Source organism: Nerophis ophidion, linkage group LG04, assembly GCF_033978795.1.
Source record: "Nerophis ophidion isolate RoL-2023_Sa linkage group LG04, RoL_Noph_v1.0, whole genome shotgun sequence".
NCBI classification, from domain to species: Eukaryota; Metazoa; Chordata; class Actinopteri; order Syngnathiformes; family Syngnathidae; genus Nerophis; species Nerophis ophidion.
The window spans coordinates 27,409,381-27,437,249 of NC_084614.1; the positions used below are offsets into that span (position 1 = coordinate 27,409,381).

At 39.8% G+C, this 27,869-nt stretch overlaps 2 protein-coding genes across 3 annotated transcripts in view; one reads left to right on the forward strand and one right to left on the reverse strand.

Annotated features, from left to right (window-relative positions):
* scn4bb (sodium channel, voltage-gated, type IV, beta b) overlaps positions 1-8,366 on the reverse strand; it is a 29,337-nt gene extending 20,971 nt beyond the window's left edge. The window contains exons 1-2 of one of the 2 annotated variants that reach the window (XM_061897738.1): positions 8,070-8,366; positions 7,771-7,976 (exon numbers count right to left, since the gene is read on the reverse strand). In XM_061897738.1, the coding sequence (XP_061753722.1) occupies positions 7,771-7,861 (91 nt within the window). In that variant the 5' untranslated portion in view covers positions 7,862-7,976; positions 8,070-8,366. Of the gene's footprint in view, positions 1-3,966; positions 4,023-7,770; positions 7,977-8,069 lie in introns of those variants that run through there. The other variant, XM_061897739.1, reaches the window with a different exon arrangement.
* A 16,466-nt stretch (positions 8,367-24,832) lies between these two features.
* On the forward strand, positions 24,833-25,922 carry LOC133551239 (uncharacterized). The gene is made up of 2 exons (XM_061897740.1): positions 24,833-25,396; positions 25,508-25,922. Exons 1-2 carry the CDS (start codon positions 24,850-24,852, stop codon positions 25,870-25,872), a joined length of 912 nt encoding a protein of 303 aa, XP_061753724.1. The 5' UTR covers positions 24,833-24,849; the 3' UTR covers positions 25,873-25,922.
* The last annotated feature ends 1,947 nt before the right edge of the window (positions 25,923-27,869 follow it).

Genomic DNA, 27,869 nt, shown 5'->3' on the forward strand with positions numbered 1-27,869 from the left:
AAATTTCTCACTTTAAAAATATTTCTGAGATGATAAAAACAGTTTTTGGTCAGTTGACGACAGTGACCCTCCAAAGATATTGACTAATCGAACACAACCCCAAGGTTTCTGAGGCTGCTTTTAACAGATGTACCCAGAGCACCAAGGGAGTTCTAGTTCAGGAGGATTTTTTTATCAGGAGTAATTATCAGAGTTTCCGTTTTGTTTTAATTTATCTGGAGGAAACCTGAGGACAACCAGTTTTTAATAGAGGATACGCACACCAAGAACTCAGATGAAGTACAAACCCCGTTTCCATCTGAGTTAGGAAATTGTGTTAGATGTAAATATAAACGAAATACAATGGTTTGCAAATAATTTTCAACCCATATTCAGTTGAATATGCTACAAAGACAAAGTTCAAACTGATAAACTTTTTTTTTTTTTGCAAATAATCATTAACTTTAGAATTTGATGCCAGCAAAATGTGACAAAGAAGTTTGGAAAGGTGGCAATAAATACTGATAAAGTTGAGAAATGCTTATCAAACACTTATTTGAAACATCCCTCAGGTGTGCAGGCTAATTAGGAACAGTTGGGTGCCATGATTGGGTATAAAAACAGCTTCCATGAAATGCTAAGTAATTTACAAACAAGGATGGGGAGTGGGTCACCACTTTGTAAGCAAATTGTCGAACAGTTTTTGAACAACATTTCTCAACGAGCTATTGCGAGGAATTTAGAGATTTTACCATCCACGGTCTGTAAAATCATCAAAAGGTTCAGAGAATCTGGAGAAATCACTGCACGTAAGCGATGATATTATGGACCTTTGATCCCTCAGGCGGTACTGCATCAAAAACCGACATCAGTATGTAAAGGACATCACCACATGGGCTCAGGAACACTTCATAAAATCATTGTCAGTACCTACAGTTGGTTGCTACATTATTTTTGGTATTTTGGCATTAATTGGATTTACATTATCTTTATTGGGGAAAATATGCTTCGGTTTTAGTGCGATTCGGTCTTTTGGAACAGACTACTAACAAACTGAGGCAACACTGTTCTTTCTTTAAAATGTTAGCACACTTGTGACATTTACAAGTACATACCCTGGATGCTTCATTATGTACACTTGGGATATTAAAGCATACTGCCTGATGTGCAATGGCCTTTAAAAGTGTCTTTTCAAAGCTTTTCCTGAAATCAGAACTGGTCAAAATTGCAGAAAATAAAAATAACAAAGCAGATGGTATTCGGTTTTGGAATATATAAGTTTAGACACATAAAAAGTAAAAACAAGATTGTTACTGTATTCATCTTTAGCATAATCATCAAACTGGCAAATTGGCAAGAAAAAATATTTATAAAGGGTCACAGGTGAGCCTATTAGGAGGCGATTGAACAATTTCCCTTCTGGGATTTTGCATGCCTATTTTTGTGATTGTTGGGGCCTAAAATGCCCAAAGTCACAGCAGCGTTTTCATAAAGTTGCGGTACAAATTGCAATGATTTGAGGCTTATTTTTTTTCAATAAAATTTTGTCATCTTGTAATATTATGAAGTTTTTATCAATATTTTAAGTGTTCCTTGTAACCTGAACCTCAAAAAGCACATGATTTACCGCACACACTTAAAAGTAGACACTGGATGGCAGTAAAAGCACATATTCAGAGCTCATTGTCAAATCAATGTGCTGTGCTGTTTGAATAATTATTGATAATAGTGATAATTACTGTATAAGTACCGAAAGAAACACCAAAAAAGGCTTCCTTATTGTTCGCTGTTTGCTTTGTCGTCCATAGTTGCAGACATAATTTGTGTATGTTTTACAGTTGCAAATGTTTGTTGATCTTAAACATTTATTTACAGTGCATGTCACGGCACGGGCTCAAAGCCGCCTTTAATCGGCTGCTTGTTCTACCAGCACCTCTGCTGGCAGCATGCCAGGACACGCCTCTGATCGCGCTGGGTGCCTCATGCCCACACAGCAGCAAAGCTGCAGACAATCATCAATTAGCGCACCTGGCCCAAATCAAGACAGGCAGCATAAAGACCAGTGGACCCATGGAGCTGACACCAGAACGTAGTTTCTCTTTGCAGTAAGCATCCCGTCTCTGGCTTCCCTCCCGCGTACTTGCTCTCTCCTTGTCTTCCTCGTTCCTGTGTCTGATGTCCTTTGTGTTCTCCACAGCGTCCTTCCTGTTTTACCGTGTTCGAGTTGTGTGCCTCGACTTCCCTCTGGATTCTGGACAGCCTCCTTTCATCCTCGACCTCTGCTTGGACACGGACCTTGTCGCTTCTCTCCTGCCCCAGACCACCTGCCTGCCCATGGACTTCCTCTTTGCCTCTCTCCTCTGGACTGATGAAGGAGTCACCCAACAAGCACTCACAACAACCCAGATAAGGGTTGGCGTGGCGTGGCGCAGTGGGAAAGTGGCCGTGCGCAACCCGAGGGTCACTGGTTCAAATCCCACCTGGAACCAACCTTGTCACGTCCGTTGTGTCCTGAGCAAGACACTTCACCCTTGCTCCTGATGGGTGCTGGTTGGCGCCTTGCATGGCTGTGTGAATGGGTAAATGTGGAAGTGGTGTCAAAGCGCTTTGAGTACCTTGAAGGTAGAAAAGCGCTATACAAGTACAACCCATTTATAACATTTACATTATTTATTCTACACATCGTCTGGCACCATACACTTAAAGTAGCATACACCTTCCACTCACTCATCAAAGGTTGGAGTAAACCTGTTAAACCTTCCTCATGGTGTCGTCTCTTTCCCCTGAAAATCGTAACAGTGCATATAGAAAGTGATCACAGCACCTCACTTTTTACACATTTTGTTAGTGTGTAAAAACAATTTTTTGGGGGCAAATGAGAGCCGGCGAGAGATTATCATCAGACTTCCACATCTACCTCTTTTCTAGGTCAACATTTGAAATGAAAAGCTGTTCTAAATGTCCTCACCCTGGATAAATAAAGGTTAAATAAACATATAAATACATGATTTCATAAGTGAGGATGGTGTTGAGTTGCTAATTATTTATATACTACATTACCCAAAAGGCTTAAGGTGGGAAGGACCGCCGATATATTTTTACACATTGCTGTTCCTTGACAGTTGATATGGGCATTTGAGCGCCGCTCAGAGAGAAATTCCATTAGCCATAAGGGCAATGACTAGCCTAAATGTGCGGGAAAGTTGCAGGAAATAAGCAAAGCTGCGAGGCCACGCATAATTCACCAGGATTGGTTGAATTAGCATGAATTGGTGCGATGGCGACATCGTAAAATCCAGCCAGTGACTGAATCTAGAGTCTCCAATTAACCTGTTTTGAAAACTTAGGAGGAAGCCAGAGTACCTGGAGAAAGCCCACTCCAAGATGCTTAAAGATTTGGAACCTCGACCTCTTAACTGTGGCGCCCATGGTGACTATACTAGACCATAGCGCAGCCGTGGCAATCATTGTATGGGTGACAATTAATAACTAATTTGTTAATAATTTATTATCAATTAATTTGTTATATGTATCAGTATTATTCATAATAAATTAAATATTTATCTAATATTGAAAGCATGATTTAAAAAATGTTGCCTTTATTTTGTCTTTGAAAATATATTTTTTTATATAATAAGTCTTGGTGGTGTCATATCTAGAGTTGCCTTGTATGGAAAGTAATGAAAAAGAAGAAAATATACCAAGAACACCACCGGTTAGCTTATGTTTAGTGCTTTAACATAACAAATATATATATATATATTTTTTTTTTTTATGTCTACTTTTTCCACAACTAATAAATATATCAAAAACAAAATGATAGCTAACGTTGGCTAGCTGAGTCACTATCATTAGCTAACAAGACACAAAGTTAATGCACGTAGCACACGCAAGTGTAATTTCTAATATCAGAATAACTTGAATTAGAAGATGTGTAAGTGTGCCAAAAAAGTGTCAACAATTTATTTTAGCAGAAAACAAATTTACCTCTGGCCAGATATGTTTAGCAGAGCAAGTAGATTTGGACTTGATGTCATTTTCTGGCCACTAGGGGTCATAGTTTCCACATGTAAGTCTTTAGCCAATAAGTAGCAACAGGAAGTGACATGTTTGAAAGTTTATACATTATTACGTGTAAACAAGAACTAGTTAAGCAACGTTGCTATTTCTTCATCCAAGCCATCCTCTCGTTTCTAACCCTTTGAAAAGAAAGATAAGTACATTTTATTTTCGACATGAGTGTTACATTTTATATTTGTGATTATTGTGTATACTGAAGCATTTTAACGAGTATGTGTAATTAAATCTATGAAACGTCATAGTTAAATTTGAGTTAGTGCTGAATATATGTGAAGTCATATAGTCATTAAGTCATGCTTCACTTCAGATTTTTTTGATTGATAAATGGCTTTGTATTTTTTTTAACAAACAGTTTCATATTGTGTGTAAGAATAGTGGAGTGAATTATATTTTTAAAGCGCCTTTTCTCTAGTGACTCAAAGCGCTTTTACGTAGTGAAACCCATTATCTAAGTCAGAGTTTTTCAACCGAGGCAAGGCACATTTTTTTCATTAAAAAATCCGGAGGCACACCACCAGCAGAAAACGTTAAAACATTTAACTCCACCAGGTCGTCGTGCCTTATTTTGAGTTTGTTGGTGGTTTCCTGTGTGTAATGCTTTAGTTCTTGTCTTGCGCTGTTATTTTGATGCCCCTTACTGTTTTGTTGATGTTTTCCTATAGCAGTTTCATGTCCTCCTTTGAGCGCTATTCTTCTACCTGCTTTGTATAACCAAGCAAGGAAAGCCATGTTTTTGCTATCCATCTTTGTGTGGACATTGTTGATTGTCATGTCATGTACGGATGTACTTTGTGGAGGCTGTAAGTTTTTGCTGTCGTCCAGTATTCTGTTTATGTTTACTTTGTAGCCAGTTCAGTTTTACTTTCGTTTTGCATAGCCATTGCCTTTTCCTTTCCCTTTCGCTAATTTTTGGTTTAAGTATTACATAACTTTTGCCTGCACACTGCCTCTCGCAGTGGTCTGCATCTTGGGATCACAACAAACCATCCTTGTCTCACCCGACACATTCCGACTTTTGCAAAGCAATTAACTACCAGCTACCACCTACTGACATGGAGTATTATGTGGTTACCCTGCTTTTTACAGATGATGTGGTCCTGATGGCTTCATCTGGCCGGGATCTTCAGCTCTCACTGGATCGGTTCGCAGCCGAGTGTGAAGCGACTGGAATGAGAATCAGCACCTCCAACTTCGAGTCCATGGTTCTCGCCCGGAAAAGGGTGGAGACCCTGTCCCAAGTGGAGGAGTTCAAATACCTAGGAGTCTTGTTCACGAGTGAGGGAAGAGTGGATCGTGAGATCGACAAGCGGATTGGTGCGGCGTCTTCAGTAATGCGGACGTTGTATCGATCCGTTGTGGTGAAGAAGGAGCTGAGCCGGAAGGCAAACCTCTCAATTTACCGGTCGATCTACGTTCCCATCCTCACCTATGGTCATGAGCTTTGGGTCGTGACCGAAAGGACAAGATCACGGGTACAAGCGGCCGAAATAAGTTTTCTCCGCCGGGTGGCGGGGCTCTCCCTTAGAGATAGGGTGAGAAGCTCTGTCATCCGGGAGGAGCTCAAAGTAAAGCCGCTGCTCCTCTACATCGAGAGGAGCCAGATGAGGTGGTCCGGGCATCTGGTCAGGATGCCACCCGAATGCCTCCCTAGGGAGGTGTTTAGGGCCGGCCAACCGGTAGGAGGCCACGGGGAAGACCCAGGACACGTTGTGAAGACTATGTCTCCCGGCTGGCTTGGGAACAGGCTCGGGATCTTTCTGTGTGGAGTTTGCATGTTCTCCCCGTGAATGCGTGGGTTCCCTCCGGGTACTCCGGCTTCCTCCCACTTCCAAAGACATGCACCTGGGGATAGGTTGATTGGCAACACTAAAAATTGGCCCTAGTGTGTGAATGTGAATGTTGTCTGTCTATCTGTGTTGGCCCTGCGATGAGGTGGCGACTTGTCCAGGGTGTACCCTTCCTTCTGCCCGATTGTAGCTGAGATAGGCGCCAGCGCCCCCCGCAACCCCGAAAGGGAATAAGCGGTAGAAAATGGATGGATGTATACCTCTCTCAGACCTGGCGCCACTGGTGGCGCTTACTTCCTCGTAGCAGGCTAACTATGGGGAGCCAAATAGGACACCATTAAATGAATCAATACATATACAAATAAGTTAAAGTTAAAGTACCAATGATTGTCACACACACACTAGGTGTGGCTAAATTATTCTCTGCATTTGACCCATCAACCTTGATCACCCCCTGGGAGGTGAGGGGAGCAGTAGGCAGCAGCGGTGCCGCGCCCGGGAATCATTTATGGTGATTTAACCCCCAATTCCAACCCTTGATGCTGAGTGCCAAGCAGGGAGGCAACGGGTGCCTTTTTTTTTTTGTCTTTGGTATGACTCGGCCGGGGTTCGAACTCACAACCTACCAATCTCAGGGCGGACACTCTAACCACTGGGCCACTGAATAATGACTTAAGTGTGTCTTTAATTGATTAAATTATAAAATGAATACTTTTTATTAACATTTAATTATTTCTATGATGATATGATTATATCAATAATTTATTAAATTAAATTCTAGCCACATTTAATAACACATGTATGTGTTTAAATGAAATTAGTATTGATGAATGACACATTTGAGTTGTTATTTAAAATGCTTTTACATATTTAATTTGTCCCATTTGGCTTTCTAACTTCCAGTTTCATCATACTTCTGATGTGTTTGGACGTTGCAGCGCGTTACGCCGCTGTTGGTCACCGTTATTAACATCTACTAAGCGTGCTCATGATTAACATCCACATTACCAATTGACAAATTATGTGTTAACATTGCCAGGTATTACATAACACGTATAAAAGTGCACCTTTGTGTTTGTTCTGGGTATGCAGGTGTCTATTTGCCTTCTCTTGTGTTTAATACTTTCATGTGATGTTTATTGTGTAAACTGCTGACGAAGCTTTGTGCAGAACTACCAGGTGCAGATGACGCAGGCAGAATATGGCTTCATAACACATGCTAAAACACTAAACTATTCTTCGTGTTCTTTTGCACCGCTGTTTATGCTCATCTTCCCCACCCTGTCACAGTTTGCAAGTGTTTTGCAGTTTTTCTAATAAGGTGAAGCTCAACATGCAGCCTAAGCATCACTGCTGCAAAATAGGGAGAGTGACGCGAAGGTTAGCTTAGAGACCACTGCGGGACGCAGTGACGGAGGTCACATGTGAGACTGTTATTGATTCATTCACATCGCACTCTGGCTATCGCACGCTCTGCTCTAGCATGGTGCATGGTGAGTTTGCAAAAATAGTAACAGTGAGAGAGGCAAGGGACTGGCATCCCTCCTCTGCCCATACTGCTGGGCTTTTACAAGCACAATCAAATCAGGCCGGTAAAGTTTAAACCCTAATTTCATATGCACACTCAATCTGTGTTTAATAATGTCATTAAGAAGTGTACCCAGAAGTAACCCACTTAAAAGAAACAAGAGCATAACATGCATAATCTTGTAAGAGGCTGTGCCTAAACTTTGTTTTACTGTAAAAGTCAATTTTCTGGTAAAAAAAAAAAAACAAACACTGTTCATAAGTAAAAAGTGCAAAGGTAAAACAATTGGATGTTGGTTTAGAAAAGTCACTGCGTCATCCTGATTTTGCAAAGATACAAATAACATGATTGCAACATAAAACAAAAAACATAAATAAATAAAAAAAGAGTCATTACCAAGTAAGATGGTGACGATCAAGTTGACGGCTGTCTGTGGAAGGCCCATCTTCAGGGCATGGACCCCGATCCAATGGACCTCCGTAGCCATGGAATATCTGCTGCCAAACAATGACAAGATCCAGGTCTGACTTGGGTTGACTGTTAAAATGATATCCTTAATCCCTGTGCAGCCAATAATTAGTTTCTTGCGTTAAATCGATAAGCTGTTGAAGGTTAGAAAGAAGACACAAAATGATGAAAAAGTTGCGTTATTGATGTCCGTACATGCGAGAAAACTGCTTGTAAGTTATCGTTACCTGCTTGAGTGTCAGCCAGCGTATTCTTTCCTGAAGCCCCCCTCGTGGCACAGTGGATCAGCGGCCACTTCTCACTGCACTGCACAGTCAGAGTTCATTCAAGGAGAATCCGCCTGCCTGCACTCTCGCTGCAGCGACTGCCACATTGCAGGAGCAGCCGGCTTACAGATACAATTAGAGAGGAGAGGCAGCCGGACGAAGGTAACGCTGCCGCTGGAGCCCCCCTCTCGCACTCCCCCGCAGAGGAGATGACTCCTCCTCCTATATTCGCCCCCTCAGGCTATCCAACAACTTTTGCTTCTGTCCTCTATGCTGGCTTCATGCCACCTCTCTGCCTCATCCCTCAGCTTCCATCCACTCCCTCCCCCCATCGCCTTTGCTGACTCGGGGTGGGTATGCAGGCACTTTTGTCAGAGTGTTTGTGATGAGCAGAGAAAAGTTCTGCAGTGCAGGTTGGGCTTGTGTAATGCAGCCCCAGGGTCGAACCGGGCCACACAGTGAGCGTTCATAAACATGCATTCGTTGAGTAATGTGCCACGTCTTGGCTTGCTTAGCTCAGTTATTAGCAAAACCGAATGACAAAGCCACAAACGATATTATTCTTCAGATCAAAACCATAACATACTTGCCACAGCCCCACTTATTGCTGGATGTCCTATCTGCAGAGAAGAAGGCCCCTGTAATCCGTGCCAGCTCCTGCTCGTGCATTGTGATGATATTGATGCAATCATTTTCCACAACACGTTTTTCGTTAAAAAAAATGAAAGTGTTCAGTGAATGGCTAATGTGCGCTAAGCCACAGATGAGTGGCTTAGCGCACATTAGCCATACTTCATTAGTTATTGTCAGTTGACAGGTGTTGCATTTTTAACCCTTAGTGAGAGAGCCTTTGCTGTAAAATACCTAAAGGTTGGTGACTACCCAGGAAGTACACTTCATTATAAAGTGGCACTAGGCATTGGCCGGTGTCCGGTTTTAAGGTATAGCCTGCCTTGTCTTGAAATGTTAGTTTCAAAACCACTACAACTTAAAAGTTAAGTACCACTGATACTCACACACACACGGTGTGGTAAAATACTCTCTGCATTGGACCCATCCCCTCGTTCCACCCCCTGGGAGGTGAGGGGAGCAGTGAGCAGCAGCGGTGGCCGTGCTCAGGAATCATTTTGGTGATTCAACTCCTAATTCCAACCCTTGATGCAGAGTGTCAAGCAGGGAGGTTTAATTTCTAAAGTATTTGGTATAACTCAGCAGTGGTTTGAACTCCACTTGTTCACGAGTGGGGGAAGAGTGGATCGTGAGATCGACAGGCGGATCGGTGCGGCGTCTTCAGTAATGCGGACGTTGTATCGATCCGTTGTGGTGAAGAAGGAGCTGAGCCGGAAGGCAAAGCTCTCAATTTACCGGTCGATCTACGTTCCCATCCTCACCTATGGTCATGAGCTTTGGGTCATGACCGAAAGGATAAGATCACGGGTACAAGCGGCCGAAATGAGTTTCCTCCGCCGGGTGGCGTGGCTCTCCCTTAGAGATAGGGTGAGAAGCTCTGCCATCCGGGAGGAGCTCAACGTAAAGCCGCTGCTCCTCCACATCGAGAGGAGCCAGATGAAGTGGTTCGGGCATCTGGTCAGGATGCCACCCGAACGCCTCCCTAGGGATGTGTTTAGGGCACGTCCAACCGGTAGGAGGCCACGGGGAAGACCCAGGACACGTTGGGAAGACTATGTCTCCCGGCTGGCCTGGGAACGCCTCGGGATCCCCCGGGAAGAGCTAGACGAAGTGGCTGGAGATAGGGAAGTCTGGGCTTCCCTGCTTAGGCTGCTGCCCCCGCGACCCGACCTCGGATAAGCGGAAGATGATGGATGGATGGATGGTTTGAACTCACGACCTACCGATCTCAGGGCAGACACTCTAACCTTACCGTCTGTATGTTGTAAGCCGGTGGTTCTCAAATTTTTTTGATCAAGTACCATCCATCCATCATCTTCATCCAGTTCTGGTCACAGGGGCAGCAGCCCAAGCAGAAAAGCCCAGACTTCCCTTTCTCGAGCCAATTCGTCCAGATCCTCCCGGGGGGTCCCGAGGAGTTCCCAGGCCAGGTGGGAGATACAGACTACATTTACACTGCAGGCCAACATGGCCCAATTCAGATTTTTTTTCCAGCTGACTGTTTACACTGCAAGTAAAATGTGATTTTTATCAGACAATATAGTGTAAACGTGAATGCGGCGCAAATGTGGCCTCGATGTCACTTGCATGCACAGTGCGATAAAGTGAAAACAAAGAATGTTGACCGAGAAGAAGTTGCTACTACTATAACATAAAATAAAAGTCGCAAATAGATTTAGATTTCAAATTTTCATGTGAAAATAAATTAAAGTAATACAATGTATGAATGGATGTGTATAGTGTAATATATTTGGGATGGTTGTAATCTTTTTAGGCTGTTAAGTCGAGGAGACAGGATAATCAGCTTTATTTTTCAACTCACATGTTAGCAAATGCGCCACAGCGTTAATTCCAGTCCTTCAACAATCATTATTTCTTTGGAATCAAAATATATATTTATATTTTACATATAGCCTATTATTTGTGCACTATTGATACGTGATGCACAAGAAATTTGGTCGTCTTAAATAAACTTAGCTCACCGAGACCAGATGTTGTGATGAAATATCTTCTTCCACTGGGGATTGTGTCTTTCCCTGTGCACACGAGTGACGTCGCTTGCCCAAGGCTAACGAAAAAAATCACATTCAGGTCGCATTGCGATTAGACTGAACTCTAAAAAGGTCAGATTCCAATTGGATTCAGAATTACCTCCTGATGTGGTCTGAATCTGATGCCAAAAGAACATATTTGAAGCACTTTGTAGCGTATAGACTGGCAAAAGAAATCAGATCGTGTCACTTGAGGGCCAAAAAAATCTGATTTGGTGTGCAGTGTAAACGGGGCGATAGCTTATTTAATTTTAGCGCGGTTAAATGAATTTATTTTCCGGTTGACCTATGACATCACACTCGGCATTGCGGATCCTTACAACTTATTTTAATTGACGTCCACTGTAATATTGGCACAGAATACAGATATTGCATCTCCAATGGCTATGTTGAAGTTAAATAGCAGACAGTGTCAAGAGAAGATCTTGGATTGCGCCATAAACATGACACTACTACCAAGAATTTATCGGGGCGGATATAGGTCCGAAGCAAAGACAGACCAAGGAGAAGAGTTGTTTCAAATAAATTTTTGGACAAAGAACCATGGAAACAAAACTTTTGAATGTCTTGGAGTCCATTCATAAGGGAGTGTCGAATGATAGAAGGAATTTTAAATCTTAAGGAAAAGACCGTTTGTGCCACGACTGATACTTTTCCAGAGGAAGGTGGCTTTTGTTCTGGACTATCTCACCAGTTGTGCAGAATACAAAAGTATTAGTAATCAGTTAGGAGTGCACAGATGCAGCGTTAAGAGGTTTGGGTACGCTTTAATATTTGCCTTTAATATACCTGTTTCTCTTCTATCTCATTCGTAATATTGTCTGGGAGTCCGAATTAAGACAGCATTCTACATTTCTCTAGCTACTGTCTCAAATAAATGTTAGGGGATTACCGATTACCGTTAAAAATGATAAACCATGGTAAAATTCTTGACGGTTAGTATTTCTGTTTCTTAAAATTATTTATATTCTTATATCATACTATTCGTATATTCTTATTATTAGTAGTATTGTGAAACCGTGTGTTGACTACTACAATTTAAAAAAAATCACCGTAATACTGTTTAATATGGGTACTATAAAAAATTTGATTTACATATGAATCGCAATTATTGTTTAATCCGACTCTAAATTAATTCATAATTTTCGAGAATTGAAATAAACACACATATACACATACATATATACAAATATTTATACATACAGAATTACAAGCATATATATATATATATATATATATATATATATATATATATATGTGTATATATATCTGTCTCACTCAAGCACAGCCTGACAGGTAAGCCCTCACAGGGGAGGAGCCAGGGCATGGAGGCAGAGTGAAACATGGAATACAACGCCCCCAGCCTTGGCCGAAGCATCAAGGGGTTCAACAGTCCGGGGTCTCCGCTGTCGTATTTTACGCTTCATAATACGCCACACATTTTAGATGGGAGACAGGTCTGGACTGCAGGTGGGCCAGGAAAGTACCTGCACTCTTTTTTTACGAAGCCACACTGTTGTAACACGTGCTGAATGTGGCTTGGCAATGTCTTGCTGAAATAAGCAGGGGCGTCCATGAAAAATACAGCGCTTAGATGGCAGCATATGTTGTTCCAAAACCTGTATGTACCTTTCAGCATTAATGGTGCCTTCACAGATGTGTAAGTTACCCATGCCTTGGCCACTAATGCACAACCATACAATCACAGATGCTGGCTTTTAAACTTTGTGTCGATAACAGTCTGGATGGTTCGCTTCCACTTTCTGGATGTTGTTGATAAATGGCTTTTGCTTTGCATAGTAGAGCTTCAATTTGCACTTACAGATGTAGCAACAAACTGTATTTAGTGACAGTGGTTTTCTGAAATGTTCCTGAGCCCATGTGGTGATATCCTTTAGAGATTGATGTTGGTTTTTGATACAGTGCCGTCTGAGGGATCGAAGGTCACGGTCATTCAATGTTGGTTTCCGGCCATGCCGCTTACGTAGAGTGATTTCTCCAGATTCTCTGGACCTTTTGATGATATTATGGACCATAGATGTTGAAATCCCTAAATTTCTTGCAATTGCACTTTGAGAAACGTTGTTCTTAAACTGTTTGACTATTTGCTCATGCAGTTGTGGACAAAAGGGTGTACCTCGCCCCATCCTATCTTGTGAAAGACTGAGCATTTTTTGGGAAACTGTTTTTATACCCTGCGATGAGATGGCGACTTGTCCAGGGTATACACCGCCTTCCGCCCGATTGTAGCTGAGATAGGCGCCAGCACCCCCCGCGACCCCAAAAGGGAATAAGCGGTGGATAATGGGTGGATGGATGTTTTTATACCCAATCATGGCATCCACCTGTTCCCAATTAGCCTGCACACCTGTGGGATGTACAGTTTGAACATCAAATATGTTGTCTTTGTAGCATATTCAACTGAATATACGTTGAAAATGATTTGCAAACCATTGTATTCTGTTTATATTTACATCTAACATAAATTCCCAACTCATATGGAAACAGGGTTTGTAAATCTTTTATTTGGTAAACGTTGTGTTAAAGAACGCATGACAAAACAAACACACTCCCACTTGAATGGTGACAGTATTGTCTAAACACAACTTTGGTTTCTACATGCTCAGACATTTCATTGTAAACCAATAGTGTCAACTTTAGCTCAGGTTACATGTTGCATGTTGACAGCACACATTGAGTTGTGTTAGTGGGCTCTGGGCGTTTGTAGAGTTTGAAGATTTATATATTTTTTTCAAAACACATTGTAAATGTTAAGAAAAAATAAATATTGTTGTGAAAGTTCAATAATAAGGTTGTTTGGACCAAATTAGGAATGTCTAAGACTACATACATCCCCTACCAAAAATACAAAATGGTTTGTCCCACCTGGACAGAGGCAGACCTACTTTGAACATTTGAAGTGAAGTGAAGTGAATTATATTTATATAGCGCTTTTCTCTAGTGACTGAAAGAGCTCTACATAGTGAAACCCAATATCTAAATTACATTTAAACCAGTGTGGGTGGCACTGGGAGCAGGTGGGTAAAGGGTCTTGCCCAAGGACACAACGGCAGTGACTAGGATGGCGGAAGCGGGAATCGAACCTGCAACCCTCAAGTTGCTGGGACGGCCACTCTACCAACCGAGCTATACCGCCCAACACAAACCATGACATAACATTCTCAAAGCATTCACACTCAGCAGAAACATTTTGAAACAAGGATTGTTTCAAATTGTTGTGTACATTGCACAGTTGTGGCAGGTACAATAAATAGGCTGACCATATTCTGAAATCCCAAAAAGAGAACACAACTCTGTGAAAATTTGCCAATGATACTTGAACTTGCTTTATAAATAATATATTTATTTAAATAAAGCATTTTTCCTCTTTTGGACCCCATCAAGTCATAAAAATGGGGTCCCACAGTAAATTTTTGGAGTCCCACTTTTTTGTAAGCGTTTTGAAAACAAATGATAAACATATGCATTGTCCTGTTATATCTCACATTCTATACTGTGTTTTGGAAAAAGGTTGTCATAAACGTTACTTAATTCAGACGGCGTGGCGCAGTGGAAGAGTGGCCGTGCGCAACCCGAGGGCCCCTGGTTCAAATCCCACCTAGTACCAACCTCGTCACGTCCGTTGTGTCCTGAGCAAGACACTTCACCCTTGCTCCTGATGGGTGCTGGTTGGCGCCTTGCATGGCAGCTCCCTCCATCAGTGTGTGAATGTGTGTGTGAATGGGTAAATGTGGAAGTAGTGTCAAAGCGCTTTGAGTACCTTGAAGGTAGAAAAGCGCTATACAAGTACAACCCATTTATTACAATAAATAATATAAAAAATAAGACAAATTTGTATGCAAATGTACATGTATTCACTTATAAACATTCATTCACTTTCTTCTTTCCTTCATGGATCTAAACTTTACCGCTGCTGATAGGATTTTCTATGTTTTTATTTAATAAGTTGTAGGTATACTTATTTCAGTATAAAAGTGTATAAAGTGTTTTGCTTCGGTCATGAAATGATGATAATGGTGTGCCAGGGCATACATACATTTTATATTTAATGCCTAAACCTCTGGAATCTACATCAACTTCATATCTATTCCTCGTTTCAAAATGTTTTAGTTTTTTTAATGTTCTTTTTTTCTCTGTTTGTTTTCCACCCTTTTTTGTCAAACAAAACTATGTTTTTTGTATGGCAAACACACAAAATATGCAAAATCTTCCACCAAAAATATTTTACAAAGTGGAATGTTTGATGTGACGTAATCAGGGTTGAGGTGGGGGGTAGCTGGGGGTGTATATTGTAGCATCTCGGAAGAGTCAGTGTTGCAAGGGGTTCTGGGTATTTGTTCTGTTGTGTTGTGGTGCGGATGTTCTCCCTAAATGTGTTTGTCATTCTTGTTTGGTGTGGGTTCACATTATGGCACATATTTGTAACAGGGTTAAAGTTGTTTATACGGCCACCCTCAGTGTGACCTGTATGGCTGTTGACCAAGAATGCCTTGAATGACAATCAATTCACTCCCTCGTTCTCTCTGTCTCTTCCCCTCCCTCACGACTGCTTCTGCTTGCGCACACCTTCATAATTTGTTTTTGTTTTAACCCACGCAACCTTGACACAAAACGCCAAACATTTGAGGCATTAAAGAAACCCCACCCGGACAGTCCCGCAAAATTCATAGCAAAGAAAAAATGGGCGGAAACTGGAGTCACTGTTTGTGACGGAACTGTGAGAAACTGCCCGAAGGAAATGGGATTTAAATAAAGAAAAGCTACATGAAAGCAGGCATAAACACCTAAGCATAAAATAAGGTTCCAATGGGCTAAGGAAAAGCAATTGTGGACTAAGGTTGACTGGATGAAAGTCATTATTAATGATGAATCGTGAATCTGCATTGGGCAAGGGGTTGGTGCAGGAACTTTTGTTTTAAATTTATAAAGACGACTGCCTGAAGAAAACAAGCAAATGTTCACATTCATTGATGATATGTAATGGCACTGAGGAGATGACTGTCATTACATCTTTAATAGGTGAAGTGAATTATATTTATATAGTGCTTTTTCTCTAGTGACTCAAGGCGCTTTACATAGTGAAACCCAATATCTAAGTTACATTTAAAGCAGTGTGGGTGGCACTGGGAGCAGGTCGGTAAAGTGTCTTGCCAAAGGACACAACGGCAGTGAATAGGATGCGGAAACAGGGATCGAACCTGGAACCTTCAAGTTACTGGCACGGCCACTCTACCAACCGAGCTAAAACGCCTCATTAAACATATTGGACACTTCTTATTCCATCAATTGAAAGGATGCTTGGGGATGATGACATCAAAAACTGTAAAAAAAAATGTTTCTTGAAGGAAGATACATTTCAGTAGGTCAATGTCATGGCCTACAAAAAGTCCGGATCTCAATCCAACTCGAAATCTGTGGTGGGAATTGAAGAAAATGGTCCATGATAAGACTCCAGACTGCAAAGCTGATCTGACAACAACAAAAAAAGTTGGAGCAAGATTGATGAAGAGTATTGTAGGTCACACATTAAGTCCATGCCTCAGAGACTGCAAGCTGTTGTAAAAGCCAGAGATGGTGCAACAAAGTGCTAGTGGTGTGTTGGCCTGTGAAGCATCTCAAGGGCTTTATTGTAATTTGTTACGGTTTTCATAATTCCATATTTTTTCTCTCACAATTGAGTGGATTCCATAATTCTTTTCAGTCTGCTTAATCTAAAAATGAAACTGTTTTTGACATCCATAGTTTATATTTTTGATTCAAACAGGGGACATTATGTAGGGGCAAAAAAGAGGAAGTGTGCAGGTGTGACGGGAACGTTTGTGATTCGTACATCCAAGGAATTGTTGCTGTGAAATATTTCTGTGCCTATAACAGCCGTGTTAGATTAAACTAAGATAAAGTCTGTATACTGCAAGGTAAAGCATGCCACGTTCATCCCGACCATTTCCAAGTCGAACCAGAGCCATTGCAGCTTACCAGAAGATATGCGTCCGGTAGGAACGCGACCATGCAGAAAATAAGAAATTTGCCGACACTACACACCACAATGTCTACAATAAGTTAGGGAATAGGAGTAATATATTACAATGAGTTATATGTTAGAACTAGGGCTGGGCGATATATCAATATATCGCAGGTTTGTCTCTGTGCGATATAGAAAATGACTATATCGTAATATTCGAGTATACGTTCTCACGCTGTTGCTTTTAGCTGCGGGCATTACACTTCAGTCTCTTCTCACTCTTTCCTGTCTCTCCTTCTAACAGACAAGCAGGCGCACATTCTTACATACGTCACATACTGTCACGTCATACGTCACATACGTATACGCCCTCGCCCAGCAGAGCGGTAGCAGACTGGGCTACGTGAGCTGCTAACGTAGCCAGACGAATGGGAATACGAGAGAAAGAAGGTGCAGATTTGGTAACAAATGAAGGAAGACTTAATTCCCAATAAAAACAGCAGGGGGTCCATCGTCTGGCGGTGGTTCGGCTTCAAGTGGGAATATGTCGAACAGACAACTGTAATTTGTCAAGTGTGGGGCAAAAGTGTTGCTATAAATGTAGCATTACTGCTAATATGTAGCATCATTTGAAAAGTCACTCACTAGAGAATGAAGAAAATTTCATAACATCCGTCGTAACCTACCACATAGTGAAGGACGAATACTATTTGATTTCCTATTATGCAGCTCATTTTTATTTGACACTTAAAATGTCTCTGACAATCTTGCACTTTATGTTTTGGAAAAGACTTGATTGTTTGTGCCATTGCTTAATAAATTTAATAAATACACTTTTGGTCAATTGACTTAGTTGTGATTTCCCTCTCTGCATGAAAGTTTAAAAGTAGCATTAATGAATGCAGTATGAAGATGAATGTTTTAATGTAGACACATATAATCATCATACTGCTGTGATTATATGCATCAAGTGTTCATTCAAGGCCAAAGCAAAAAATATCGTAATATATATCGTATATCGCGTTATGGCCTAAAAATATCGAGATATTAAAAAAAGGCCATATCGCCCAGCCCTAGTTAGAACCGTTATTTGGCAAATATCGTTGATGTGAAACCAAGACGCCAGCAAGGAAAAATATCCATTTGTGAGAAATTTACATGATTAAAAGTCAAATTATTAGTTAACGCTTAAGAATCAGTATTCTACAAACTAATATAAAAATATCCACTGCAAAGGACAGTTTCTTAGGAAGTTAAAAGTTTAAATACACTAAACTAAACAGCAGTGATGTTACAATATCAAAATGTCATATCACACTTTTTGCATTATCATCGCAGTATTGTTGAATGTGCTCAAAAAGTAATCATACCCACAATCATACCAAGTTGTATAAAAAAAAAAAAAAAACCTTACCAGACCCACATTATAGTTTCTTGGCAGAATAAACAATGTTTTACATTTGTTACACCGGATGTTTACTGTTTATGTCAGTTTAAAAAACACTTATTTAAAAGTAATTTTTTTTGTTTGTCTTTGTGTGTTACTTCAATCAATCAATCAATGATTATTTATATAGCCCTAAATCACTAGTGTCTCGAAGGGCTGCACAAACCACAACACAAACCACAACGACATCCTCGGTAGAGCCCACACAACTTAAAATACGAGTTTATAATAATAAATAGGACTACAACATATGAACATTATTGTTGGGGAGATGTCGCATGGCTGCAGTTGTGTGACCCCGTGGATGCAAGAGTCCAGGAGAGAGTTGAGTGTAGATAAAATAATTTAATACTCATAAGAAACAAATAAACAGAAAGCAGTCTTGCATAGTAATATTTCCAAACATAGATTTATCCTCGAGCACTGAGGAGTGCTCGAGTGAAACATAAATAGGCACACGTTTGATTGACAGCAGGTGTGAACCGCTGCCAATCATCTAAAAGAGAAAAACAACAGTGTTCCGTGAATTAAACAGGAAATAACAAAATAAGAGCACTGAACAGGAAGTAAATACAAAACACGAAAAACTAACAGAACTGAAGTGACGGATTGTCACAATTATGTTTGTGTTCAATTACAGTAAGTATTTATATCCTAAACATTCCTGACACTTCATTTAACACATTGTGACATTTTTGTAACAATATCTTACCGTGGCTTTAACACCGTGACGATATCATACTATGAAATTTTGATATTGTTACATCCCTAACCATGATGTAATGTATACCTACCAGCCTTAACATGAAGATGCTGAGATAACTCATATTTCAAGTTTCATTCTTCATACATGCTATGTAATCAGGGTAAAAGAAATCAATATTTCCCTGCTGGTTCCTGACAAACTGTGGACAGCTTTTTATCCATCCATCTAGTCTGTAAATCTCAATCAGAACTAATTCACACAAACAAAGAACACGCATATACAAAATACTTACATTGCTCATCAGTCTCCACATTCACATTGGTGGCAGCAGGACCGGATGACTGCAGGAAGAAAAATAAAGTATCACATATTATATCTGCTGCCAGTTTAATGCACCACCACTATAACAGTCTACTCACCAATTGTACAGTCCTTCTTGATCGTTTATTTGAGTCGACTTCTTTACCAGTTCTTCTCCATCGTTTTCCAGGTTTTCGTTTTGTCATTTTGACACTCCAATACTATGTAAACACAGACAAAGGTTGCTGGAATGTACAGTGGAACTTCTTGTATATGCAAAACTCTATATTATATTGAAGCAGTTCAGTAATTTATATTGTTCCACTTCCAATATTTATATCATTGTTATTTCCCTATGGGATGTATAAATTGTAGCTTATCACTTGCGATGCCTCGTGGAGGTAGGTATCATTGCTTCTAACAAGGTGGCCGCGCCGTTGAATGCGGCTTTTATAGTTCTATTTTCGTAACACAGTTACGTTACAGTAGTTGAATAAATACTAACTCGTGTGTGTTGAAGTAATTTAAATACCAAAATAAAAACAATAGATGGTATTACTTACTTACCTTTAGTTGTTATTCCTTCAATGCCAAATTGAATCTTCCCATTGAAACGAAGTCACATCCGCCCACTAAATGCGCATGCGTGTTTCCGAGTAAGTGCAAATATGATTGGACAGATTCATGGGGCGCCGTGCCTAATCTCACGAGGGTGTTGTTGAGACAGATCCACATCTCAGAACTTAGATAAAGTTTCTCCCTATAAGTCCATCTGAAAATAATAATCTTTGGCTATGTGTAACTTTCAAAGGAAGGCAATTCAGAAAATTCACACTTTCTATCAGACAGCGGCGGACATCACGCGTTGTTTTCCATCAGTTAACGTCAGAATAAGAAGAAGCGGGAAAACAGTAGGTGGCGTAACATTTGAACTTTGTCTGTGCGCCTACCTTAAAGTAAAACGAGGAAGAAGAAGAAAGGGAAGAAGAAGCGGGAAAGATTTTGGAGACGCTTGCGACATTAGACTTGGAAAGGTAAGTATCCTACTATTTTTTTAGTTGGTCAACCACCTAATGTTGTAAAGTGAAAATATTTAACTGTTGTGACAATGGAGTGGTCCTTTGGGAGGTTGCGGTAACGCTAATGGCGTCTGCCCAACAAGTAATGTTAGCATAAACTTCACAATTAGATTACACAGTGCATATTAATTTGGGGGGTTTGACTTACAAATGTTTTATAATACTTTTGTATGTAAAGTAATAATCAACAAAGAAGGTCCAGGCTGAACTTTATTGGTAAGGCTGGCTAGTTGTAATAAATAAGAGCTGACACCCAAATGTATTCAATGAGTAACCAATTCGCCCCGCCATTTTGACAGCAGCAGTACATTTGCTTACTCGCTGGCAGTGCCCCAGTATGTTTTATATCATGCTATTGATTGTATAAACTGCATATATATTGGAAAATAAAGTAGGTATGTGTGTAAGTGTTAAACATTCATTCATTTAAATGTAACTAGTATTATCAGACAGGTCTTGTTAAGACTACTTATGTGATATAAGAATAATTTTCCTGTGATACTTGTTTAAAAAGTTATAATTGTTTTAACCTGGTCAAAATGCAGTAATTTATGGTCAACCTCTTCAATCCAAAGTTATTGGGGCTCAAGATTTTATTCATGACCTTTTTGTTAAAAATGCCATTACTTTTGAATATGTACCCTATTATAAAAAGATGCAATCAACCCCCCGCACCTCAAAGTAGATACAAATTAAAATAAGAATTAAACTGTCTGGGTTAAGATTTTTTTTTACTATAGCCAGAACAATAATAAACAATAATTTTGTTTACTTGTTTTTGACAGAAGTTAAATATGGTCACCCAAAATGTTAACATCCACATGGAGTGAGCCCATATATATAAATATTTTCCATTTATATTATAGTTCCATCAATCCATCTATTTTCTACTGCTTTTCCCTTCCGTGTCTTGGGGGGTGCTGGAGCCTACCCCAGTTGCGCTCGGGTGGAAGGCGGCGTACACCATGGACAAGTCAACACAGATCGACAGACAACATTTACACACTCGCGTCAATTTAGTGATGCCAATCAACCTATCCCCAGTTTGTGATCCAAAATGTATTTTTTCATTTACAGGATGGACAAAAAAGAAATGACTACAAGAAAGAGGTTAAGAGTTCCCACAAAGAAAATGAAGGACCTGCATAATTCTCCTCCCCCAAATGAGCAATCTGGTAAGTCTCTATGTATGTGTGGCAAAGTGGACTATGGTTAAACCAAATTGCAGTTACATGGAGCTAACAAACTGGAAAAATGACTTTATTAGTTTGTTTAGTATTTAAAGAACAGCTGAGAATGCCACCTTGGGAAAGTCGCCCCAAGGAAGTTAGGTAACAGTACCCTAATTGTAATGTGGCCACACACCTCTAAGACAGCGATGGGCAAGCTCATCCTACTACATTTGCTTTAAAATGCAAATAGGGATGGGGAGAGGGAATAATAATAACATTTTTGTCCAAATAAGGTGACAAATACCAGTCCAATTTTTTATACTCAAATAAAACATTTTAAACACTTCCTCTTTTGCACTCTCTCTTTCAGATTGTTTTGCATTCGTCAGATGGGAGGACGGTTATACCGGCAAAATCTTTACAGGAGCAGACATTTTGTCAAGAGATGAAGCTCCTGTGCAGATCTTAGATCTTAAAACAGGAGATTCTGTTTTAGCAAGGTGGTCAAATGGTAAATTTTATAGGGCAACTGTTGAATATATTTTAGGAAAAGATCAGACTCAGTCACCAAAAGGCTGCCAAACTCCACAGGAGTCATATTTAAATATGTTGGAAGCCAGTGAGCCATCACATTCAACATCAGGGTCTGACACCATAACAGTAGATCGGAACCCACTGTCTGAACATGAAAATATCACAGCACTGAATCTATCAAGTGACGGGGGACTTGCAACAGGCAGCAACACTGCCTATGGGTAAGCTTGACATTTATTACCTCATGCCTATAGGTCTATAAGTTCAAAACATTTAATCTTTGGTGAATTTCCAAACCAAAAGAACAGCATTAATTTAAACATTATTTTATTTGCCATCAAATCATTGTTTCAGTAAATAGAATGTTAATAACAAATACAAATATTTGATTTATTAAATTGCCCAAAACCCAACATCTGTATCCACTCTGATTTCAGGATTAAAAGTTCTGAACTTGTGGATCCTGAAAACAATTATTTGCCATCATTTTATTACTTTTTAGTTATGGTCAAAACTGCATAGAGTGTAAATAGCCACTCTACAATCTCACGTGTCAAAAATAGGGAGTAACAAAATGAACATTTCATGCCATGGTTCATGCCATGGTTACAATTGTTATCACAGTATTGATGAATGTGCTCAAGAAGTACTTGAACACTGAAATCTTATAAACAAGTTTTATTGAGAAACATTTACACAATATATACTTTCTTAAAAGAAAAAAATCCAAGTTTTTAAACATTCAGTTTCACGTCAAAATATAAATTCCGCATTTTTTTCAATTAAATATAAATAAGAATGTAAAATAATATAGATAAAAGTAGTGGAACGATGGGAGTTGAAAGGTGAGTGTCAGAAAACGGAGCGAACTTTGCTTTCTTATGAGCAATCGAGCTTTAACTATACACCCGTGGGTTCTCAGAGCAACACACACCGGAAATGTGTCCCGTAAAAACCTGTCCGACCGGAGCTTTCAACAATACCAAAAATTCCATGGATGAATTAAGTAAACAATATAAAAAAAAAAATATGATCCAAACAAAATTTGTGGAACGCTCGCCTCGGCCGCAGGTACTTGCGGTTGCTCTTGCCTAAATGCCGCACTGAATTTCAGGACAGGGAAACCAAAACAATCTTGCTAGTTAGCATAATTAGCATCATCGAGCTAGCTTACTTGTTTTTGATACTGTTACGTGATTGGCTGTTGGCGTGTCCCTTCCATTGCTCAATAAATACTGTTAACTGATTGTCTGTTGTAGCATGTCCCTCCCAATGCTCAGTGACACTTCCTGTTTTCTGTTTTCTTGGTTCCCAAAGCGCGAGTAACCTCATGCAGCGAATTTTGCTTGTTCGAATATTTTATTGAAAGCATTTAATATTGATATGATTATGTGTCTATCGCGATATATAGTTATTGTATTGGCCCAGTGCTATGTAGTATTGATTCTTAAAAATATATTTTCGGGGCTTGTGTGGGAGCCCTACATGCGGATAGAAATGGTCCTCTTTTTTGTGAATTTCCCTCCTCTTTTGTCAAAGGGTACTCACATGCCTGTACTTCCTTTGTGGAAGAAAGGAGGTAGGGCGGAAATCTCAATAAGCAATAGTTTCAAAACACATATTTAAACCAAATATAAATACTTGTTGACAGTTTATACTTATTTGTAGATTTCATAAATGATCCTGAGATATATAAAGTAATAACTTTTTGGGATAGACAATGTTATGTATAACTTAATATTAAAAAATCTGTCATTTGTTAGTTGGGATTGTTGACTAGGTGAGTTGTCTATTTCCTTGCAGTCAAGATGATTTCATCTTCAGTATTGCTCCAGTTCCTTTGTCTTTGATGTGAAATGTTTTTGTTCAAGAGTACTGTACAGAACGATTAAAGATATGGTCAATTTCGGTCATGGTACATTTATTTTCATTATTGGTACCGTCCATCATAGAGTGAGGAGAACAAATCATTAAAACTGCTGGTTTTGTAGTTTGAGGTCTGTTACTTATATTATTATTTTTATTAATATCATTATAGGTACACTTCAATTTTAAGTGATAGAATCCAAAACAAAAATCTGTAAGATCACATTGTATGAATTTTTTAAAAGTAATTAATTTGCATCTTATTGCATGAAATCCATATTTGATACTTCAGAGAAGTAGAGGTTACTAGGTGATCAATTCCCTGGGGGGAAAAAAATGCAAATTACCTGAAAATAATACAATGTCATTTTTTGTTTAGTTTTATATTTTACAGAACCGCCAGTCTTTTAAATACTTGTTCTGCTTACTGCACATAGACTAAGGTCCACTTTGGCCGCTGTAGGTTAAAATATAAATCCATCCATCCATCCATTTTCTACCGCTTATTCCCTTTGGGTTCGCGGGGGGCGCTGGTGCCTATCTCAGCTACAATCGGGCAGAAGGCGGTGTACACCCTGGACAAGTCGCCACCTAATCGCAGGGCCAACACAGATAGACAGACAACATTCACACTCACATTCACACATTAGGGCCAATTTAGTTTTGCCAATCAACCTATCCCCAGGTGCATGTCTTTGGAAGTGGGAGGAAGCCGGAGTACCCGGAGGGAACCCACACAGTCACAGGGAGGACATACAAACTCCACACAGAAAGATCCCGAGCCCGGGATTGAACCCAGGACTACTCAGGACCTCGTATTGTAAGGCAGACGCACTAACCCCTCTGCCACCGTGCTGCCTAAAATATAAATCATTTCAGTATTTTTTTTGCAGTTCAGTATTTCTAATCTCTTTTGATGTTGTATATACGTATATGGACAAATTGGGTTTATAGAATTGTAATCTACGGTTCAATGAAATTTCATGATAGGTTTACCAGAGAGGGAACCATTGGTCCATCACCCTACAGCGGCAATACAGCCATCCCATCACCGTATGGCCTCCACATCAATTGTCAATTTCCCTACGGAGGCCATATATCTAGCCTATCACCATATGGCCTCAACGTCAAAGGTCCATTTCCCTACAAAGACCATGCATACTGCCCATCAACCAATGGCCTCACCACCAAAGGTCCATCACTCTATGGAGGCTGTACACCCCACCCATACCCGCATGACTTCAACACCGCTGGCCCATCACCAAATGTCTACAACACCTCTGGTCCTTCACCCGGCGTACACAATGGTTTACCAGCTAGCCGGGTGAATCCACCTGACCATGAAAACGCAGCTTTCTTGGCACCAGACAGGAGAGATGCAGGCAACCCATCTCGTGAGGACACTATCTGTTATCGACCACAGGCAGAAAAATCATGGACACCATGTGATGGATGTAGGGAGGAGTTCGAAAAAATCCTGCGAGAAAAGCAACGAATCGAAGAAGTCCTCTTGAAAATAGGTAAGTACTTAATGCTAATTTATTCATGATGTCATTGTTTTGTTTACTTAAATTTGTGATGGGCCTTGAACACATTATTTTCTCATTCTAGTGCTATTTTTTCTCTTTCAGATCCGGGCCAAGTCAGAGTACTTCAAACTCTCTGCGACCTCGTTGGAGACAAATACAGCGACCGCGCTCCTCAACAATCGGGCCAGCAAGAACTCTTTCCTGAGAGCGGTGTATACATATCATCGTTCCGCCTTGCTGCCATGAGTCATGCTTCAAAGCCCAAATGTATGCGTTTATTCCACGTACTTTTTGACCACTTTTTTACAGTAGAGGAGTGTCAAAATTCTGTCCCTTTTGGTCGCCCTGGAAAGAAACCTTCAGGAACAGGAAAGCGCATCCTTGACCAGAAAAAAGTTGAAGGAATCCTAAGTAAGTTTACCCAAACTGAGGGTGTTTTCAGTTCAAAATTGGGTAACAATAATTAAATAGAAGTTCAATACGAGAAAGTTTGATCCCTTATCGATTTCAGCACACTAGAGGCATAACTGAATGTTACATAATTACAGTTTGTGATTGACCTAAAAACTTGCGTTATAATAAGCAATATAGTGTTATGTCCATCAACTTGAAGTGTGATTGTGTGTATTAATTTACTGTATATGCAGGGTTTCCACAAGGTATTAAGTCATTAAATTGATTTTGCGTAAATGAAGGCCTTAAACGGCAATAAAAAGCATTAAATGCGTTGTCCAGAGGCATTTAAAAAATTGTATACAATTGTAGGACATGGCCGATAGTCAATATGTCAAACGGTAAATGAAAATTAACTTAAGAAGGTTACGGTCATTGAAATTGTTACGTCTGTCTGTGTGTTTCTTTTTTTATCTGCAGTTGTCAAACTGCATACAAGATGTATTGTAAGCTGGGAACACGACAAAAGCACTGCCTCAATAAAAGCAAAATGAAACTGCTCTGGGGGCCTAAACTTTTCTATTCTTTGGTCACTGTAGGCGTGTAGTCCTTAACTGTGACACTTTGTCAGGATAATGGAGAAGCCAAGCTTTTTTCATTCACTGAGTCATTTATTTCAAGCACCTCCACTTCAACACATATGAGCTAACTTGGCTAACATTAGCAACTGTTGTGACGCAAGTGCCTCAAGTCATCTTTGCTGGCCTAGGATGGACAAACAAGGCAATTTTCACAGCAGACCAAAACTCTTTTATTCTCTGACATTCCCACAATAAATGAATACAAGTTCTTTCAGCTGCCGGAAACTTGATACCTACTTGCTATTTACTGTAAACATTTTAAACAACAGAGGGTGTAAAATAAAATAAATTCAATATGTTTAATTGGCTGCGATGAGGTGGCGACTTGTCCAGAGTGTACCCCGCCTTCCGCCCGATTGTAGCTGAGATAGGCACCAGCACCCCCCGCGACCCCAAAGGGAATAAGCGGTAGTAAATGGATGGATGTTTAATTGCCATAGCTTTTTTTTTAATGCATCTCATTGGCATTTTTACCAATATTGTTCTGTATTTTTCTAAAATGTTTAAATCGATCATCCATTTCCAAACACATGCATAAATTGCAATCCTAGTATGCTGTTCATTTATTATTCCATAAAACCTTTTAACTATTTTAAAACAAATTGTATCCTGATTAAAAATGCTATCCTCCAGCTTGTGGCTATTATAAGTCATATTTTCAGAGAATATATATATACTTACAGCATGTTTTAAACAGACACAACAAAAAAAAATGGCTAATGGATATATTATATTGCTCATCTGATGCTGAATTGGATGTTTGTTTAGAGGGTTTAAGTGCAGTTCTCCTTTAATATTTTTGATGGACGGAACCTTTTAATTAGCGATTGTCTATGGCCATGCATACAGTCAAAACACCAGATGCTACTCCACAAAAATAAATAAATAAAAATACATTCTCCAATTAAACAGCTTTGTAAGCCAATTCTAATACACTAGATAGTAACAGTTAATGTAAACCTTTCAACTAATTAACTTTTCTAATGAATACAACTGTGTGTATACAGATAATTGTAAGCTTTTGACTGTATAAAAAAACTGCAGTCGCACATGGTCATTACATTTTTTTAAGTACCAAAAACATGGCATTAAAAGCATTACATTTGATTTGCATTATTATTATTATTACATTGCATTGCATAGATTTGATACCTGTAGAAACTCTGATGTGGCAAAATTACGAATGGCTGATTATTATGTTCTTGCCTTGCAGCGTATGTCCTGAGATGCGGTACCCTTCCTGATTGGGACAATGTTGAGGAGGCCAAGCTCAAGAAAGCTTTGGTAAAGAGATGTCGGGCCAGAGCAGGTTTTAAGTAGGCCCTTGTACCTGCCAAGTTCATTTTGGGGTAGGATGTTTCCTTGGTAAACATGTTAATATTTTGGTTCAGGTTTGCGCAGTATATATTGTAAAAAATTGCCCTATGATG

Excerpts from the sequence above, each read along its gene's own strand:
- LOC133551239 (XM_061897740.1), top strand. The coding sequence starts at position 24,850 with ATGAAATTTCATGATAGGTTTACCAGAGAGGGAACCATTGGTCCATCA. Across the intron at positions 25,397-25,507 it reads AGAAGTCCTCTTGAAAATAG|ATCCGGGCCAAGTCAGAGTA; the intron begins GTAAGTACTTAA and ends TTTCTCTTTCAG.